The following is an 18,142-nucleotide window of genomic DNA, read 5'->3' on the forward strand; positions in this document are numbered from 1 at the left end:
CTGTGGTTATTCAAAACTAGGCAAACGTAGACTAGAATTCAACATTATTCGCCATTGAGATCTTATTTTGGAAGTGGAGCCTGCTGAATAGCGCCCTGGGTTCTCAGGCACTGTGCCTAAGTGGCTCAGCATGTGATAAATGGCAGAGATAAGCAGGTACCAGACACACTGGACTCCAAGGCCTGGGAGCCGCAGGGGCCTCTGCCGTTAGCCCCTTTGTCTGCCTGCACAGGTGCAGAATGATAGGTCTCCATCCATAGACTCTACTCGGCATTTCCCTGTTCATCAGTCTGTGCACTTTCTCATACTTCTGATGTTCTTTGTTTCAAAACCATACAACTGGCCCATTCATGAGAGGGTGAGTGTGATCCTCTTTGTCATATGATTAATGTTAACTCTTTTTTTTTTTTTTTAATTAAAAACCATTCCACAGAGAGAGGCTGCTCACCCAACAGATGTCTCCATCTCCAAAACAGCCTTGTACTCCCGCATCGGGACCGCTGAGGTGGAGAAGCCTGCAAGCCTTCTGTTCCAGCAGCCCGACCTGGACTCTGCCCTCCAGATTGCCAGAGCAGAGGTATTGTGGCATGTGACGTGACCACCCTCTTCCTGCCACTTACTAACAAACACATATGCTCACAGTCCACAAAGCCAGTGTCTTTGGAGACAGACTTTGTTCTCTGAATGCTGCAGGCAAAGGTGTGTGGCAGACTGTGGGTTTTGATCTTCCTGACACTGTGTGTAATGGGCCTTTTGGGCCTTGTTGAATTTGTAACAAAAAGCACGCCTCTTTCAGCTGCTCCCCAGTGGGCACTGTGAAAGTCTGATATCTGACTTCTTTCTTTTTCATGCGCAGGGAAGTTCTCTGAATGTAATTATCATTTGTTGTAGGAAGTTTTCAGTCCGCATTTATTCACTGTCTCCTTTTCTTGATCTGTGAATTGCTCAGAGCTGAATTCACTCATCTGGGGCCAACCTTTCTCTTCTCCCTGAACTAGATCATAACCAAGGAGAGAGAAGTCTCAGAATGGAAAGATAAATATGAAGAAAGCAGGCGGGAAGTGATGGAAATGAGGTGAGTTGGGGAGCCGGGCCTTGCTGGCGCCTGAGGGATGCTTTTACCTGTGGTTTGATGATGAGCGGAGCTGGTGCGGTCCACAGGGGAGCGTCTTCTGTAGAAATTCTCTCTCCTTCATTACACGTGCTTCCTATTTTTTAAAAGTATTTTTACTCTAATACTATTACTAAAATAGCATGCACATGAATTAAAGAATGCATTCAAATATATACATCTACAATGCAAAACAGATCTTCACACTCAGCCTCCGGTTCCAAAACCTGAAGGTGACTCTTCTGTTTCTTGTGGTTCTTTCCAAGAATTTTCCATTTTTCATCACAAATGTGATAGTGAATCTAAACAGCCTCTTTTTTCTCCAAAACAAGAGAGCATGCAGGATATATTATTCTATAGTCTTTTTAATTTTTTTTTTTTTTTTTTTGAGACAGAGTTTCACTGTTTTTACCCAGGATGGAGTGCAATGGTGCCATCTTGGCTCACTGCAACCTCCAACCCCACTGGGTTCAAGCGATTCTCCTGCCTCAGCCTCCTAAGTAGTGGTGATTACAGGTATCTGCCACCACACCCAGCTAGTTTTTTTGTATTTTTAGTAGAGACGGGGTTTCACCAGGCTGGCCAGGCTGGTCTTGAACTCCTGACCTCAGGTGATCCACCTGCCTCAACCTCCCAATGTGCTGGGATTACAGGCATGAGCCACCGTGGCCAGCCCACTCCTTTTAAATTTATCAGCATATCTTGGACATATTTTTTATTCCTCTCTGCCTCATTCTGTTTAGCAGGTGCTTAATAGTCCATTGTATGAATGTAACATAATTAATTGAACCAGTCTCTGTGGACAAACATTTAGGATGTTTCCTGACTTTAGCCTAAATGATTTAATTTCATTTGTGGTATATCGTAATAGAAATATAGTCACCACATATAGTGTACGTAAGTACAATGGCGGATACTAGTTGATTATCAGATCAATTGCATTCCTGGCTACCATTTTAAGTAGAAAGCAAACTTTAGGTAATCATATCCCATGTTCTAGGTCCTGGTAGGATCTTTCTGAAATTCTCCTGTTCGTTCCTTTTTTCCGCTGGTGGTTTCCCGTGACCACCTCTGGCCGTTAAGCTTAGTGTGCTGTTTCACATTCAGACGAGAGCCCTGCAGTTGCGTTATTTTTAAACCTCTTTGTTTTGTCTCTTATTTTGGGGCATGGGTGGCTCTAGTTTTTTACATGCACTGAACATGAAGCATGGCACCCTGGGGAGGCTGGAAGTTCTGTCTCTAATTTCTTTTGCCTCCTGGGAGCTTTGCCTTCTTGGTGCCGGGGGAGTGCTTCTTTGTGGTTTGAGAAGTTGTACCTCTGAGGGGCCCCCAGGAGGTACCATTTACTAGCTGATGTGGTAGGATTTCAAGATGTCACCAGCTGGCGCAGATGTGCCAGCATTTAATGGCCCGACTGTCAGCCCGTCAGCCTCTGGAGCTAGACTAGGTGAAAACCAGGCTCTGCTTCCCAGCCACTCCGGGGTGCCTTACTTAACTCTGTGCCTCACTTTGCTTATCTGTAAAATGGTGGTAAATAACAGTGCCTCAGTGGAGTAAAGCAGAAGGATTAGGAACAAAGGCTGCAGTGTCTCATGCTTGGATTCACACCTGGGCTCTGCCACTTGGCAGCCCTGGGATCTTGGAAGAGTGTCTGGATCACACTTACTCAGTGTCCTCATCAGTAATGCTGGGAACAGTGAGAGCGCTGCCTCTTAGGGTCATTGTGAGGGTAGAGTGAACAAACAGCACAGCTTAGGTATTTTCAGGTCCCTGGTCTCTCCGCGCTTCCTGAAGAACACATCCCTTATCTCCTTGTGTCCTCGGCAGTGATGGGGTTAGACAGGGGAGCCTCAACGATCTATCACAGTCTTGTGATTCTGAGATACAAGGAGGTGTTTTTTCATTACAGAAAACACAGCTTCTGTGTAGGATTCGGAACAAACCCTCAGAGGCTCCTCTCCTGTTTACCTTTCTTGGGAGTCCATCCTAGGGTGAGACACTGACCTTAGGAGCAGGGTCGAGCAGCCAAGGACAGGCACCCAGCGTTAGACCCTGCAGAATACAGTCTACCTTCGTCATCCTTTCACCCTCATTGAATTTCTCATACAGCCCTGAAAGTTGGAGTCTAGGAAAATCCTTACTGTACCAAGGAGTAAGCAGAGCACCCGCAGCTTCTATGAATGTCATGCTCAGAGTCACACAGCTGGAAGGCACAAGGCCAGTGGGAGCCCAGGCCTCCTGACCGGGGGGGTCTCCATGGTCTTCTGTCGTTAGGGTCCTGAATCTTTAGCAGTTACTCGTCTTTGGTTCTCCTGTGGGGAATAATTGCTGGGTAATGTAGGTGAATCCCTGATTCTTTTTGAGAAGTTTCTTCCAGCAGGTTCGTTTTCTTCACACATGGGTCCTTCTACCTGGGGACAGCTCTGAGGCAGTATGACAAGCAGGGGATTTTAATGCTTTGTGCAGTGACTGTTTGTTGAAGCTTCCCAAGAAGTTTACTCTGGGCCAGTAGGAGATAAGACTTGTGTTCGATGATGCCAGATGCATGAGATACTTTGGAGAAAGATACAGATAAAAGGTGACAGAGTTCCAAGGAGAAATCAAGGAAGGCTTCCTGAAGGAGACAGCATTTCAGTTGGACCTTGAGAAACAGACTGTGAGGGGTAGAAATAGAGAGAGGGAAAGTGAACAACGTGGGTAGAGGCATGGGGATGAGAAGCCGAGAGCAAACAAGAAATCATTTGTTCTCATTGAGCCACCATGTTCATGGCATGGCTTGGAAGGAGGTAAGATCGATGAAGGAGCTTGGGCCCAAACTGCAAAGACCTCAATTATCAGACTGAAGGTTTGGCTTTATTTTCAATTGTCAAATTTGTTTGGGCGTTGGAATCTCACTCTGTTGCCCATGCTGGAGTGCAGTGCCTCGGTCATAACTCACTGCAGCCCCAGACTCGTGGGCTCAAGACCCTCCCACTTTTGTCCCTTGAATAGCTAGGACCACAGACGTGCACCATCACACCTGGTTAATTCTTGTATTCTTTGTAGGGACAGTGTTTTACCATGTTGCCCAGGCTGGTCTCGAACTCGTGGACTCAAGCAAAACTTCTGCCTTAGCCTCTTCAGTAGCTAGGACTACATATGCACACCACCATGGCTCATGAATTTTTTTTTCATTTTTGTATAGGCAGGATCTGTTGCCCAAGGTAGTCTCAAACTCCTAGCCTTAAATAATCCACCCCAGCCTCTCGGTACCTGGGACTACAGGCCTGCCCTACTCTGCCTGGTATTGTTTTTTTTCTTAGTGGACAGTGAGGAGTGTTGAAGGCTTTGCATAAGAGAGTGGCATATTTGGAGTCAGGCACTGGGAGAATGAGTGTGCAGGGCGAGGACCAGCGTTGAAGGTGACCCGGGAAGTCGGGGCCCCACTGGACATGGGTCAGGCTGTGGCGTCCAGCTGTGTGAGATGGAAAAGAATTCTGTTGTCCTGACTCCATGTCTTTACTTCTCTTGCAGGAAAATAGTGGCCGAGTATGAGAAGACCATCGCTCAGATGATAGGTAGGTATCCTGACCTGTGGGGGCTCAGACCGGCCCTGACTTTTCTGAACTGTGAGGGGGCCTAGGAAGATAGGAGGCTCAGAGTGGGTTTCTGGTAAAGTGTGAAGCCTTTCAGGGAGGGACCAAAGCATTCCAGAAAAGATGGCTTTGCCCCGGGACAGAGAGCCTGGGGCTTTCTGGAAACGCCCTGGTCTGTGCCGTAGCATTATTCACACCTGTGGGAAGTCATGACTGTCACCTGCCGGCCACCATTTGACCCAGCCAAAGACTCTCCACCTTGTGGGGAAAGAGATTTCTGCTGGTTGGGATATTTGGGGGATTTTTTTTCTTTTTGCTTATGGGAGAGAATAGGAAACAAATACCTAGACCCTAACTTAGTTTAGACTCAAATGACAAAATACCCGACTCAGCCTTTCCACAAGGACCCAAGGACCCAAGGACAAGGACAGTGGATGATGGCGTGATGGTCTGTCCCCTTCCTCCCGTGACCATGGCAGGTGCTGTTCGCTGACCCCAGCGTTGTTTCTCACTGAGATTGGACGCTGCCTTGGAATCCTTCTTAACACAGCGCCCCTGGCAGCCAGTACTAACAAATTTGCTTTGGCCCACAATGAAAGAAGTCCTCAGTGATGAGCTACACACGCCTGAGCCTTTTTAGCCCAAGTTTTTATGCTAATGATCACTATTCAGAAATGATATTATGGCTGGGGCTGCGGGGTACTTGTTTATCTATTTGTTTATTTGCTTAGTTTCGTAATAATCTATTTTTTGTTTGTTTTGAGATGGGGTCTTGCTATATCGCCCAGGCTGGTCTCAAACTCCTGAGCTTCAGCGATCCTCCTGCCTCGATCACCCAACGAGCTTGGATTATAGGTGTGAGCTACCATGCCCAGCACATGATAACCAGCTTTTGTTTTCATTTTTGTTTTTGTTTTTGGAGACAGAGTCTTGCTCTGTTACCTGGGCTGGAGTGCAGTGGCGCAGTCTTAGCTCACTGCAACCTCCACCTTCCGGGTTCAAGTGATTCTCCTGCCTCAGCCTCTCAAGTAGCTGGGATTATAGACAACTGCTATCATACCTGGCTAATTTTTATATTTTTAGTAGAGACGAGGTTTCACCATGTTGGCCAGACTGGTATTGAACTCTTGACCTCAAGTGATCTGCCCACCTCAGCCTCCCAAAGTGTTGGGATTGCAGGCGTGAGCCACCACACCTGGCCCGATAACCAGTTTCTAAAAGATTTTTTCTTCTGAGGATATATGGAGTAAAAACTCCAGGTCACTGCAGACCGCACTTTATGTGTCCAAGCTTGACACTGCTAGCACCTGGCCCCTCAGCCCCAAACAGTTGGATGTATGAGCCACGTCACACCTCCAGCTTGTCCCAAGATAAATATAATAGCAGCCTCAGGAATGGTGAAGAGCCCAACAGTTGAGTGATTTCCATTCAAAGGAGCTTTAATCGTGATTCATTGTAACAAAGTGCATTTCACTCAGAAAAAAAAAAAAAAAAAAAAAAAAAGCCTATTCAGGTTGAGCCTTACGGTGCATGCCTTCTATCAAAATGAAACTTCTTCATTAAATTGGTATAAGAATTTATGAACACATATGGATAAGATAAAAAAAAATGCTGGCAGAAATGGTCAGGCTGAGGGATTTATGTTTTCCTTATGCAGAGTTTAGCAAGTCGAACCCAACTTTTTGGCCTCCTGGATGTGAGAACCTGACTCAGGCCCTCCGTGGTTCATCTGGAAGCATCCCGCCCCATCTCAGCCATACTCTGTGATTTTTGCCTTTCGTGATGACATTTTGGTACATGTTGAAATGCAGGGGCAAGGATGTGAGCTTTTGCTCCTGAGAGGAGGCTACCCAAGCCATCTTTTATTGCTCAGCTGGCCAAGCTGATATAAACAGACATTCCCTCTTGAAAATTCAAAGTGGAGAATGTGTCTAGTTGGCATAAATGGCCTGTCCTTGTCACGGCAGAAAGATTACTCAACTCCCACGGTTTTTTCAAAGCCTATCTGCAGGTGACACCTGAGGACCTTTTCAATCCTAGGCAGTGCGAGTTCCTTCCAAGCCCTGAAGAGAGTGCCACCGGCCTCCCGCTCACCCCGGCTCCAGGGATTAGGGCCACACATCACCCCCCACCCTCACCCCTGCTCCCAGACCTGACGTGTTTGGCCTGAGGGGCCCTCTCTTCAAGAGCTGTACGCACAATCCCTTACAGCATTTTCCTGTCCTTGGAGTACTCTCTGGGTGGTCCCGTGAAACCTCTCCAGTGTCCCTGGCTAGGAGGAGCATTGCCACACAGAGGGATATCTCACTGTGTATCCGTTCCCTGTTCCCCATCCTCATTCACCCATTCACTGTTCTGTCTGTCATTCCAAGGCTTTTCTCATCAGAAAGGTGGTGGGCCTGGGGTCATTCTTTCAGCCACTGCTGCAGGTCATTGGCCAAGGTCACCATAGATTTCAGGGTCCTTGTGGAAGACAGCAGGGGGCTGAGGCATGGCCGGACTCACTGTAGCTGTGGGCAGGATGTGCCTTCTTTCTGGCATGGTTCGGGTCAGGGTCTCCATGCATGGTAGCATGCCCAGGAGTCCCACGTGGGTTCCATGCTTTTCTTTCCATTTTCGCTCACCCAACCAGCATCCCTTGTGAAAGAGGAAACTCAGGCCCAGAGAGATTGGCAGTTCAGAACCACAGTGAATGTAGTCGGATTTTGAGGTTAAACCAGCTCCACTCGACATGTGTTAGCTCTTCCTGGCTCCGCTCCATACGGCTTTCACAGATGCTCCACACCAGGGTGACATCAGCCCTGCTGTTGTGATTCATTCGCATCAGACGTTACTGGAGAGGATATGTCTTTGAAGCTCAAATATTGACTATTTAGAATTCAGAACAAAAAGAGACTTCTGTGCTTTCTGCATTCCAGGTTGTTGCAATTGATTTTTTTCTGCTTTTCTGACAACTGCCCTGATTATCTGTTTTGCTTCCATTTTTCTGTTGCTTCTTGCCCTTTGCTTGCAAAACAAACAGGCAAGCCTGGTAAGTAAATGCTTTCCCCTCTAATTTGACACCTGCCCATCGCAACCGTTTGTTTGTTTGTTTGTTTTTCTTTTTTTCTTTTTTTTTTTTTTTTTGCTTTGTGTATTGCTGCATTCCCCCCACATGATTTCATAATGTGAAAAAGCCAGAAAAAAAAAAAAAAAGTCTTCTGGAGCATTGTTTTGTCGTTGAGTGCAGGGTGTCTTTTTCCTGATTTGAAGAACCTAACTGCATTTGTCACTTACGAAAGGATTTGTGAAGCATTCTCATCTCCTGGGAACGGGGCAGTTCTATTTTTAAAAGGGTTAGGTGGAGAGGAAAGGAAACCTGAGGAGGGAAAGCGTTTGGGTCCAGGAAATCAGATGGACTTGGTTTGGTAAACAGCTCCTTTCCCAAGTCAAGTGAAACATACACACGGGCTCAAATCAGCCCAGAATGTCCACCATACAGCATGCTGGGAACTGAGGAAGCAGCCAAAATTCAAAGAATAAAAACACACATTTGATTACTAGAGACATTTTGAAAGGGCCTTTCTTTTAGCAGTGTGGGTATAGCAGGCAGGTTGCTGGCGATTCTTCTCTCTCTCTCTGTGTGTGAAAAATCTCCCTTTTCATGAGCCACTGTGACACTAGTGCACTCATTCCAGGGGTTACAGAGTTCGCTATGGACCATGGTGCTCTTAATAACGGGTTGCCCATACGGGACTCTTCCTCCTCGTTGAGGGCTTTATGTGTAGTTTCTCGTTCAATCTCCTGCAAATGCCAGGAGATAGAAATACTCTTTTTTTCCCTGTTTTAGGCAAAGAGGCTGAGACCCAGAGAGTTTAAAACTCTGCTCAGAGTCACTCATGTGGGCAGTGTTAGAATCAGGGCTCGAACCCAGGCAAGCAGACTCCAGAGCCTCTTAGCCACTGGCCTGGGCAGCTCTGGGCTGCTGGTAGTGAGAGCTCTAGCAGCTGTAATGCCACGATTGGAGACAGGGTGGGAGGGCCATGAGGCATCTTCAGGGCCAGTGGTTCTCCAGGCAGGGTCCCTGCCCCAGCAGCATCTGTGTCACTGGGAAACTTGTGACCTATGCGCAGTCTCTGCCCCACCCCAGACCTCTGAATCTGACACTGTGGGGTAGGGCGTAGCAGCCTGTGTGTGAACAAGCCTTTCAGCTGAATAAATGCACACTCACATGGGAGAGTTTGTGGAAATGAGGCGCTGGGACTCCAAGAGGTCAGAACTTTATGTCAAGACCGGAGCTGAAACGTAGGAAATGACCCTACCACACCACACCGTAACAGTGTGCCTAGACTGGGGTATGGCAAGATGCCAGTGTTTCCAGAAGCTACGGGAAAAGAACTCCTGCAACAAAATCTCCTCCTCCTAAGGGAGCTGCATCCATCAAGCTCTGTCATTACAAGAGGCCCATGTAGAGACGTGGTGGTGATCACAGTTTCAGGTTTGGGTTCAGGCTCTGCCATTTTCTCTGAACAGTGAGACTTAGCTTCTCAAACCCTCTGTTTCGCCTTCTGTGAAATGAGGGTAGAAAAGCTGCCCTGGGTGGTTGCCATACCATAGTCGTTGCATGGATGTCAATCAGGTATCCTGTATGCCTGGCACTGTGCTAGGCCCCGGGGCAGAGCAAGCAGACAAAACAGAACGTGCATTCATCAGGGAGATGAGCCACTGATGTCCTCGCGTAAGCACGCGTGTACACATGCATGCACACATCTGATGTAATGATAAGGGGCGGCTCCTGCTGAGAAGAGGAAAATAAAGGACTCTAGAGGGAGAGGAGGCGTTTCCAGCACCTCTGGAGAGGTGACATGGGATCAGACACCTGAGCAAATGCTGGGGAGCCCTGGAAGCTCTGGGGTGGAACCCCCTGGGGCGTTGGAGGCCTTTGTGGCTGAAGTGGAGAGGCCAGGGAGGGTAGAGGGCAAAGCATGCAGGCAGTGATTTGGGTGCTATTTCCGTCAGAGGGAGGTCACTGAGCAGGAGTGAGGTGGCGCTGTCTGCACATTAGGAAGCTTGTCTGGCTGCTGAGTGCTGGCTCAGAGATGGTCAACACCTAGAGCAGCCAGCAGGTACCCGCCACACAGAAGGGCCCAGTCAGCACTGGCTGCCACTGTTCTGTGGTTTCCAGATGTGATCTGTCTGTGGCAGGCAGCCCTCGGAGTCATTCCAGGTGGCAGGCAGCCCCCTTCCCGGTGACCAGGGCCTGACAGAAAGACAGGTGTGCTGAGCCCCTTCCCCAGGAGCTCTGAGTGGGCCTTCTCCCCGTTCTGCTCTCATCAAGAGAGCAAATGGTTCGTCACCCACCTGAGCTGGGGATGGGTCCACACAGAGGACGGGGGTGTTTTGTGTAGAGTAGTCAGAGAACGCCTTTCCCATAAGTGTAGAAATGATTTTCTAGGTAGCCACGAAAAAGAACAAAAGTCATGTCCATTGTACCAAGGTGGATACAGCTGGAGGCCGTTATCCTCAGGGAATCCATGCAGACACAGAGAGCCAAACACTGCGTGTTCTCACGTATAAGTGGGAGCTGCACATTGGCTACACCTGGACGCAAAGATGGACCCAGAAGACATGGGGAGTCCAAAGTGGGGGCGGAGGGAAGGCAAGCAAGGCTTGGAAAAACAGGCTCCTTAGAAGCCAGACCCCAGCATCAGTCACACTGGATGGCCGGGTAACCAACCTGCACATGTGCCCCAAATTGAAAAAAAATACATATTTTCTACATATTTAGGGCAAATTATTAGCTTGGGATGGCCAAGGGCCAGAGAGGTGGGGCGGAAGACGACGTTCCTCTCACCAGGATCAGCCACACTGAACTGGGCCCAAATCAATTTACATTGTACATCCCTGAGAAACTCACCTTGACAGAAGTAGCTCCACGTTTCTTGGAGTTACGACACTCGCTGTATCGAAGAAGCTCTCTGTGCCTGTGTGAGGGAATTTCAGAGGAGATGGATTTTGGGCTCCGGGTTTCCAGCTGTGTTAAGGACCCTCAAAGACCTCCTCTCTGTCCTGATACGAAGGAGGGTCCACCCTTCACAGCCCACACCTCAGCACCCTTTAATCGTCCCAACACAAAGTTCAGTAGCGATGTCTTCTTTTTTTACTTTCTGGATCTCTCTGCTTGCTGTCAACAACCACGTGGCGTCACTAGGGATGTTGGCATAGACCCGTGAAGGGGCTGCATATGTTAGGGAATAAAAATGGCTCATTTCTACTTCATGAGGCTGCAAGGCCTGGACCTGGGAAGGTGGGACTATGGGTTTATCCCAAGGAAAAGCTCGGGTTTGAGGTGCCTCCGCTGGTGAGGCTGAGTTGCATCTGAGGCCTCGGCTGGCCCCAGAGACCCAGTTTCGAGGCTCTGGGCTCCATCGTTTGGCTCCTGGTCTCTCCTGCCAGAGGACGAACAGAGAGAGAAGTCGGTCTCCCACCAGACGGTGCAGCAGCTGGTTCTGGAGAAGGAGCAGGCCCTGGCCGACCTGAACTCTGTGGAGAAGTCTCTGGCCGACCTCTTCAGGAGATACGAGAAGATGAAGGAGGTCCTGGAAGGCTTCCGCAAGGTGGGGCTGAGTCTGGGGCCCCTGGAGGAGGAGGAGGATCTGGTTGGGAGAGATTGTGGGGAGCACGGGGTGGGTTTAGGGGTTCCAGAAGTCCATCTTGAGCCACCTGCGAGGAGGGGGTCCATGCAGGCTGGGAGGCAGGCGTGGCTCCCTGCACCTGCATTCGAGAGTTCATGGGGTTCTCACCACTCCTGGGCATTTGTTCCCGGGGGGCTTGACCAGCTTGTCCTCTGCCTGCGTGTCAGAATGAAGAGGTGCTGAAGAGATGTGCCCAAGAGTACCTGTCCCGAGTGAAGAAGGAGGAGCAGAGGTACCAGGCCCTGAAGGTGCACGCAGAGGAGAAACTGGACAGGTAACGTTAGCCATGTGGGGCTGCTCCCAGGGGTCGCCCAGCAGCCCTTCCCCAGGCAGGCTGGGACCTCTGGCAGCACCTGTGACATTGGCTTGGAAAAGGGGAATCATCCAAGTGCATGTTTCGATAAGACTCGTGAGAAGGCACACACACAGTTAACATCATTTAATCAGTGGAGGATATGTGTGCAATGTCCAGGGTGCCCCGGCACCTTGGCCTCCGGGGAATGGAGTTGGGTTTGGTGTTCTCATGGGCTCCTGTGTTCCAGCTCCAGTGGGTGGGAGCTGGAGCCGTATGAGGCCACTCTCCCTGCCTGCAGCTGGGAAGCAGGAGGTGTCTCTAGTGATCCACAAAGAAGAGCGATCATCCCGATCTCCCTGTCCCTGCAGGGCCAATGCTGAGATCGCCCAGGTTCGAGGAAAGGCTCAGCAGGAACAAGCTGCCCACCAGGCCAGCCTGCGGAAGGAGCAGCTGCGAGTGGACGCCCTGGAAAGGACGCTGGAGCAGAAGGTAACGGAATGGTGTGGCCTCCAGGCGGGCAGGGCCGCTGCTCTCTGTGCTGCTGACCAGTCCAGACAGGCTGGGCTCCCCCAGCCACTGCTGCTCCTGAAGATGAGTTCATGCTTCATGAACATACCCTTGGCTGCTTCTGGAAGTCCCAGTTTTATGCCAGCCCTGAGACCAGCTTCTTCTCCACCATGCCTGGAATTGGAGCCCGCATGTGTGTTTACTGCCATTTTCATTCCTTTGCAACATTCATTTATCTGTCAGATATTTATTAAGCGCCTATAATGTGTTAGTGTAGCCCTTGAACCCCTGCATCCCGCATGCTCACTGGTGAGTGGATGGGGTGCCCACCAGGCCCTGGCAGCAGTGGCCAGCTGATGCAGAACATGGGCAGTGTCAGGGCTGGAAGGCCCAACTGGCCTCTAGTTCCAGGGACAGGAGTGATCTTCACAATGACACTCAGTTTGTGCCCAGGTTTCCTGCTTTGGGATCTGGCACCCATACATCTACCGTGTACACTCTCTCCCTGGGTGTCCGGATAAGAAGCTCCCTCAGCCCAGGAGGGCCCTCTGGGCGTTGGGCTGTTGAGTCTGTGTATGTGTGAGTGAGGTCAGCCTCCCTTCCTGGATGTGTTTCTCAAGGAGAGAATTGCCAAATGTGCAGCCTCCTTCCAGTCAATTTCCTGAGCCTTGGGGTTCCCCTGCATGTTCATCCATGAGCCCCGCAGCTTGGGGCAGCAGCTTATGCATTTTGGTCCTTGATAGGCTGTGACGAGGCACCCTTTGTTCTCATCAGGAATCCATGTGCCTCCTGAGTGGCCTCTGTTCCTCCGGGAGCGCCCAGCCAGCCCCAGGGGATTGGCCATCCTCCTTTGCCCACTGTGGTTGGCAGTGGTCTCGAGGGGCATTTGGACCAAGCAGTGGTGATCTCTGCCCTGGGCAAGTGCCAGCCCTTACTCCATTTAAGTGATGTTGGGGAAAGAGCCCTGGGGATCAAGAATCAGGGCTCCTGGCCCCACTGCACCATCTGTCACAGCCCTGGGCAAGCCTCACACCCCACCTCAGGGTCTGGGTTCCCTCTAGCTCTGAAAATGAGAAGGCTGTGTGATTGGGCAGATGGATTTCCCTGAGGTCTGAATCTGACACTTACCTAGTCTCCACTGGTCCCTGTGCCCCACAGCAGGATGCCCCTGGCTATCCAGAATTCATTCATGTTACAGATCATTCTTTTCATTCCTTTTCTTCCTTTTTTTTTGTTTTTGTTTTTGTTTTTGTTTGAGGCAGAGTCTTTTTCTGTTGCCCAGGCTGGAATGCAGTGGTGCAATCATGGCTCACTGCAGCCTTGAACACCTGGACTCAAGTGATCCTCTTGCCTCAACCTCCAGAGTAGCAGAGACCCACAGACACATTTCTCCCTACCAGGCTAATGTTTTAATTTTTGTTTTTGTAGAGATGGGGTCTTACTTTGTTGCCCGGGCTGGTCTTAAACTTCTAGGTTCAAACGATCCTCCTGTCTCAGCCTCCCAAAGTGCTGGAATTATATATAGGTGTGACATTAATTTCATTCTTTAACTTTCTTCTTAGGATGAAAAAGACAGATGGCTACTAGACAGAATTTAATATCAAAATTGCATTTAAGAAAGTCTGGACTATGCCAAATATGGCAGATATGTTCAACCTCTGCTTTGTAGGCTCTGATGATTGTTCTTAGCAGTAACCACAGAACGAGATAATGTGGTCACAACTGCCCAGTGCAAGTTTTTGCTCACTCACCCAGTATTTATTGAGTATCATTATGGTTTTAGTATTGAATGTGCTTTTTTTTTTTTTTTTTTGAGACAGAGTCTCACTCTGTCACCCAGCCTGGAGTGCAATGGTGCGATCTCAGCTCACAGCAACCTCCGCCTCCCAGGTTCAAGCAATTCTCCTGCCTCAGCCTCCTGAGTAGCTGGGATTACAGGCACGTGCCACCACACCCAGCTAATTTTTGTATTTTTAGTAGAGACGGGGTTTCAACATCTTGGCCAGGCTGTTCTTGAACTCCTGACCTCCTGATCCACCTGCCTCAGCCTCCCAAAGTGCTGGAGAGTGTACATTTTTAAATTGTTGTATGTTGATAATCCCTGTGTGACATATTTGGTGACTTGAAAAATGGAATGTTCCATTAAAACAAAAATCATTAGAAGCCGGGTGTGTTGGCATGCTCCTGTGGTCCCAACTACGTGCGAGGCTGAGGTGGGAGGACTGCTGGAGCCCAGAAGTTCAAGGCTGCAGTGCGCTGTGATTGTACCTGCACTGCAGCCTGGACAACAAAGCAAGACCCCATCTGGAAAGAAAGAAAAATCATACTTCATAGTTGTTTTGGCTATTGTAGCAGTTGAACGTAAAATGTTTCTTCGTGAGAAATGTAGCAATGCATGTGTTTGAGATGGTTCCCCATTTCCATCAGGATTTGATGCTGTTTATTTCTTTATTTTTTTATTCTGAGATGGAGTCTCACTCTGTCACCCAGGCTGGAGTGCAGTGGCACAATCTCGGTTCACTACAACCTCCACCTCCCGGGTTCAAGCAATTCTCTGTATCAGCCTCCCGAGTAGCTGTGTTCCAGCTCCAGTATTCCTGATTACCAGTGCGTGCCACCATGCCCCAATTTTTTTTTTTGTATTTTTAGTAGAGACGGGGTTTCACTATGTTGGCCAGGCTGTTCTTGAACTCCTGACCTCATGAACCACCCGCCTTGGCCTCCCTAAGTGCTGGAATTACAGGCATAAGCCACCGTGCCTGGCCACTAATAGTAATTTTAAGATTAGTGGTCCGTGCTGCACCCTATTCAGAGCCCCAGCTTCCAGGTGGTGTTTCAGTGCCTCTCTGCAGCTGTTGACCTCAGAGATGCAAATTCGAGGCAGGAGGTGGGCCAGGGTCATGTTCAAGGCAGGTTTCTCTCCCAGCGGGGACTGCTGCTGGGGAGGACTGGAACTTCCCCTCCACCGAGGAGAGCCACTTCTCCCCCAGCACTGGCACAATGATGAGCCACAGCCAAAGTTCTAACCTGCAAACAGAGGGCACAGGGCTCTGGGCTGAAACATGTCTCAGGAGTTCCAAGGTTTTCAGGGAAGGCCTCTGCACAGCCTCAGGGACAGGCTTTTGGTGAAGACTCACCTTCCACGGGAACCCCAGGGAAAAGCTGGCTGCAGAACGGCCCCAGTATGCTGGAGCGGTCCAGCCCCCTTGGAGAAAGCCATTGGAGAGTGTTTGCACTGTTGAACCAGATCAGCATCAGGGCCGGCATGTGACCGATCTGGGAGCAAAGTCACAGTGTCCACGATGGAGGCATCGCCCGATCCCCTCACTCTCTTGAGAGGATGGACGGTGTAGGATCATCTGTGATAGACAAGCATGTGGTTGGTTCCCCTTGATTAGACAGGCAAGGTGTGGTGGGAGGACCACCTTAAAGCCAGCCTGCATCTGTCCCGACCCCTCGTCATGACCCTGTAGCCACAGCGCCACCTATTGGGCATCCCTCTGAGCAACGCGAGTGATCCCACACAAAGAACTGCTTAACTCTCCTGTGCTCCCGGAGGGTTTACCCCAGACCCTCCTCATCTGAGATCACATCCTTCCCAGGCAAATAAAGGGAAAGGAACCAGACTAGTTAGTTCTTTACTCCGTGCTGGTCACTATCAGGAAACTACATTTATCACCTCATTTACTTCTCAGAAACATGTTATCACCTACGTTCTAGAGATAAGGACACCAAGGCTCAGAGAGGTTGTGTAACCTACGGGAGATCACACAGCTAGAGCTGGGATGTATACTCCGATTGTTTGGCTCCAAGTCATTTGTCTCACTGCTTTAGATAACATCAGTGGGGACCAAGGGGCCTGGTGGACCCCCGTCTCCCCACAAAGCCCCATGACCATTCTGATTGGCCAGATTTCAACCATCAGCAACTTCTTTCTTGTCTTCACTTGCAGAATAAGGAAATAGAAGAACTCACCAAGATTTGTGATGAACTGATTGCCAAAATGGGGAAAAGCTAACTTTGAACCGAATGTTTTGGACTTAACTGTCGCGTGCAATATGACCATCAGCACACTGCTGTTCCTCCAGTTCCATGGACAGGTTCTGTGTTCACTTTTTCGTATGCACTACTGTATTTCCTTTCTAAATAAAGTTGATTTGATTGTATGCAGTCCTAAGGAGACTATCCGAATTTCTTGCTATTGGTTTGCATTTTCCTAGTATAATTCATAGCAAGTTGACCTCAGAGTTCCTGTATCAGGGAGATTGTCTGATTCTCTAATAGAACACACATTGCTGACCTTGGCCTTGCCCTTTGTACATGAGTTCCCAGGGTGAGCAGCTTTTGGATTTAATATGAACATGTACAGCGTGCATAGGGACTCTTGCCTTAAGGAGTGTAAACTTGATCTGCATTTGCTGATTTGTTTTTAAAAAAACAAGAAATGCATGTTTCAAATAAAATTCTCTATTGTAAATAAATTTTTTTCTTTGGATCTTGGCAATAAGTGTGGCTCTATTTTATTTTCTGGGAAGGGTTGAGTCTTTTCTCACCTTTGTCAAATATCAGATTTGGGTTTGTGCTCTTCTCTGTCATTGCTTTGTCCACAGACTTAAATGACATTTCCTTTGTTATCGTGACTGCATTTGTAAGTTGAAGCAAATAAGAAATATTTACTTGCTACTTAAATAATTAAGTGAATGCACTGGATTAGCTGAGATTTTGTTTTATTTTGTTTTTTGGGGGGTGGAGTCTCGCTCTGTCGCCAGGCTGGAGCACAGTGGCACGATCTCAGCTCACTGCAACCTCTGCCTCCCGGGTTTAAGCGATTCTCCTGCCTCAGCCTCCCGAGTAGCTGAGAGTACAGTGCCAGCCACCATGCCCAGCTAATTTTTGTATTTTTAGTAGAGATGGGGTTTCATCATGTTGACCAGGATGATCTCAATCTCTTAACCTCATGATCTGCCCACCTTGGCCTCCCAAAGTGCTGGAATTACAGGTGTGAGCTACCATGCCCGGCTGAGTTTTACAAAGCCTCTTTGACTTTAGGAAGCAAATCTATTTCCTGTTATTCAATCAAGGAAGTAACAGGCTGTCACTCTTTCTGTCCCGTCTCTTAGTGTTTGAAAGGCAACGCCGAAACCTCCATTCCCCTCTAAAGAAAGAACGGGGAAAAGGTGAGCAATTGCCAATGGGTGGCAGGTCATGAGGCCACTTTGGAAATAAACTAGCAGTGTGCCTGGCTTAGATTGCTTCACTGCTGCTGACTTGCTCAGGGCTCCCAGGTTGAGGGGTGGGTGGACGGGGTGGGAGGGCGTTAGAGGGGTGGAAAGGTGTGATCATTTCCTAAGGCTGCCATTAACAAATCACTGCAAATATTGACAACTTCAAACAACAGAAATTTATTCTCAGTTCTGGAAGCCAGAAGTCCAAAATCAAAGTGTCTGTGGGGTTAGTTCCCCCAAGAAGCTCTGTGGGAGTCTGTCCCATGCCTCTCCCAGTGACTGGGGGCTGCTGGCTCTCCTGGGCATCCCTTGGCGTGTACCCGTAGCAGTCCAATCTCTGCCTCTGTCTTCACGTGACCTTCTCCTCGCTGTGTCTGAGATTTCCCTCCTTTCTTACAAGAATGCCCACGTTGGATGAGGCCATCCCCAATCAAGTATGATCTTATCTCAAGATCCTCAGTTACATCGGCAGATACCCCGTCTCCAAATAAGGTTGCATTTGCAGGAAGGAGGAATTAGGAGGTAGACGTATCTTTGGATATGTGTGTGTGTCAATGGGATGTATGGTACAGGCTGGAAACTTGGAAGGCAGACCAGAGCCCCTGATGGCCCAGAGCTGGACTGTCCCTCTTCCTGCCTCAGCATGGTGGCTATGGGATACTCCTCTCAGTAGGACAACCACCATCCGTAACAGGATAGGCCTTAGGTAGCCTCGGCTTTTCAGGGACAGGGTGGGGAGTCTTTTCTGTGATTTA

At 49.1% G+C, this 18,142-nt stretch overlaps 1 protein-coding gene across 23 annotated transcripts in view; it reads left to right on the forward strand.

Annotated features, from left to right (window-relative positions):
* TACC2 (transforming acidic coiled-coil containing protein 2) overlaps positions 1 to 16,660 on the forward strand; it is a 254,931-nt gene extending 238,271 nt beyond the window's left edge. For 21 of the 23 annotated variants that reach the window (XM_074383022.1, XM_074383003.1, XM_074383011.1 and 18 more), the window contains 7 exons: positions 434 to 577; positions 999 to 1,075; positions 4,625 to 4,668; positions 11,122 to 11,282; positions 11,528 to 11,634; positions 12,024 to 12,144; positions 16,115 to 16,660. In XM_074383022.1, the coding sequence (XP_074239123.1) occupies positions 434 to 577; positions 999 to 1,075; positions 4,625 to 4,668; positions 11,122 to 11,282; positions 11,528 to 11,634; positions 12,024 to 12,144; positions 16,115 to 16,180 (720 nt within the window). In that variant the 3' untranslated portion in view covers positions 16,181 to 16,660. The other 2 variants (XM_074383016.1, XM_074383020.1) reach the window with 2 other exon arrangements.
* Positions 16,661 to 18,142: the final 1,482 nt, after the last annotated feature.

The sequence above is a fragment of the Saimiri boliviensis genome, chromosome 12 (assembly GCF_048565385.1).
Source record: "Saimiri boliviensis isolate mSaiBol1 chromosome 12, mSaiBol1.pri, whole genome shotgun sequence".
Lineage (NCBI taxonomy): Eukaryota > Metazoa > Chordata > Mammalia > Primates > Cebidae > Saimiri > Saimiri boliviensis.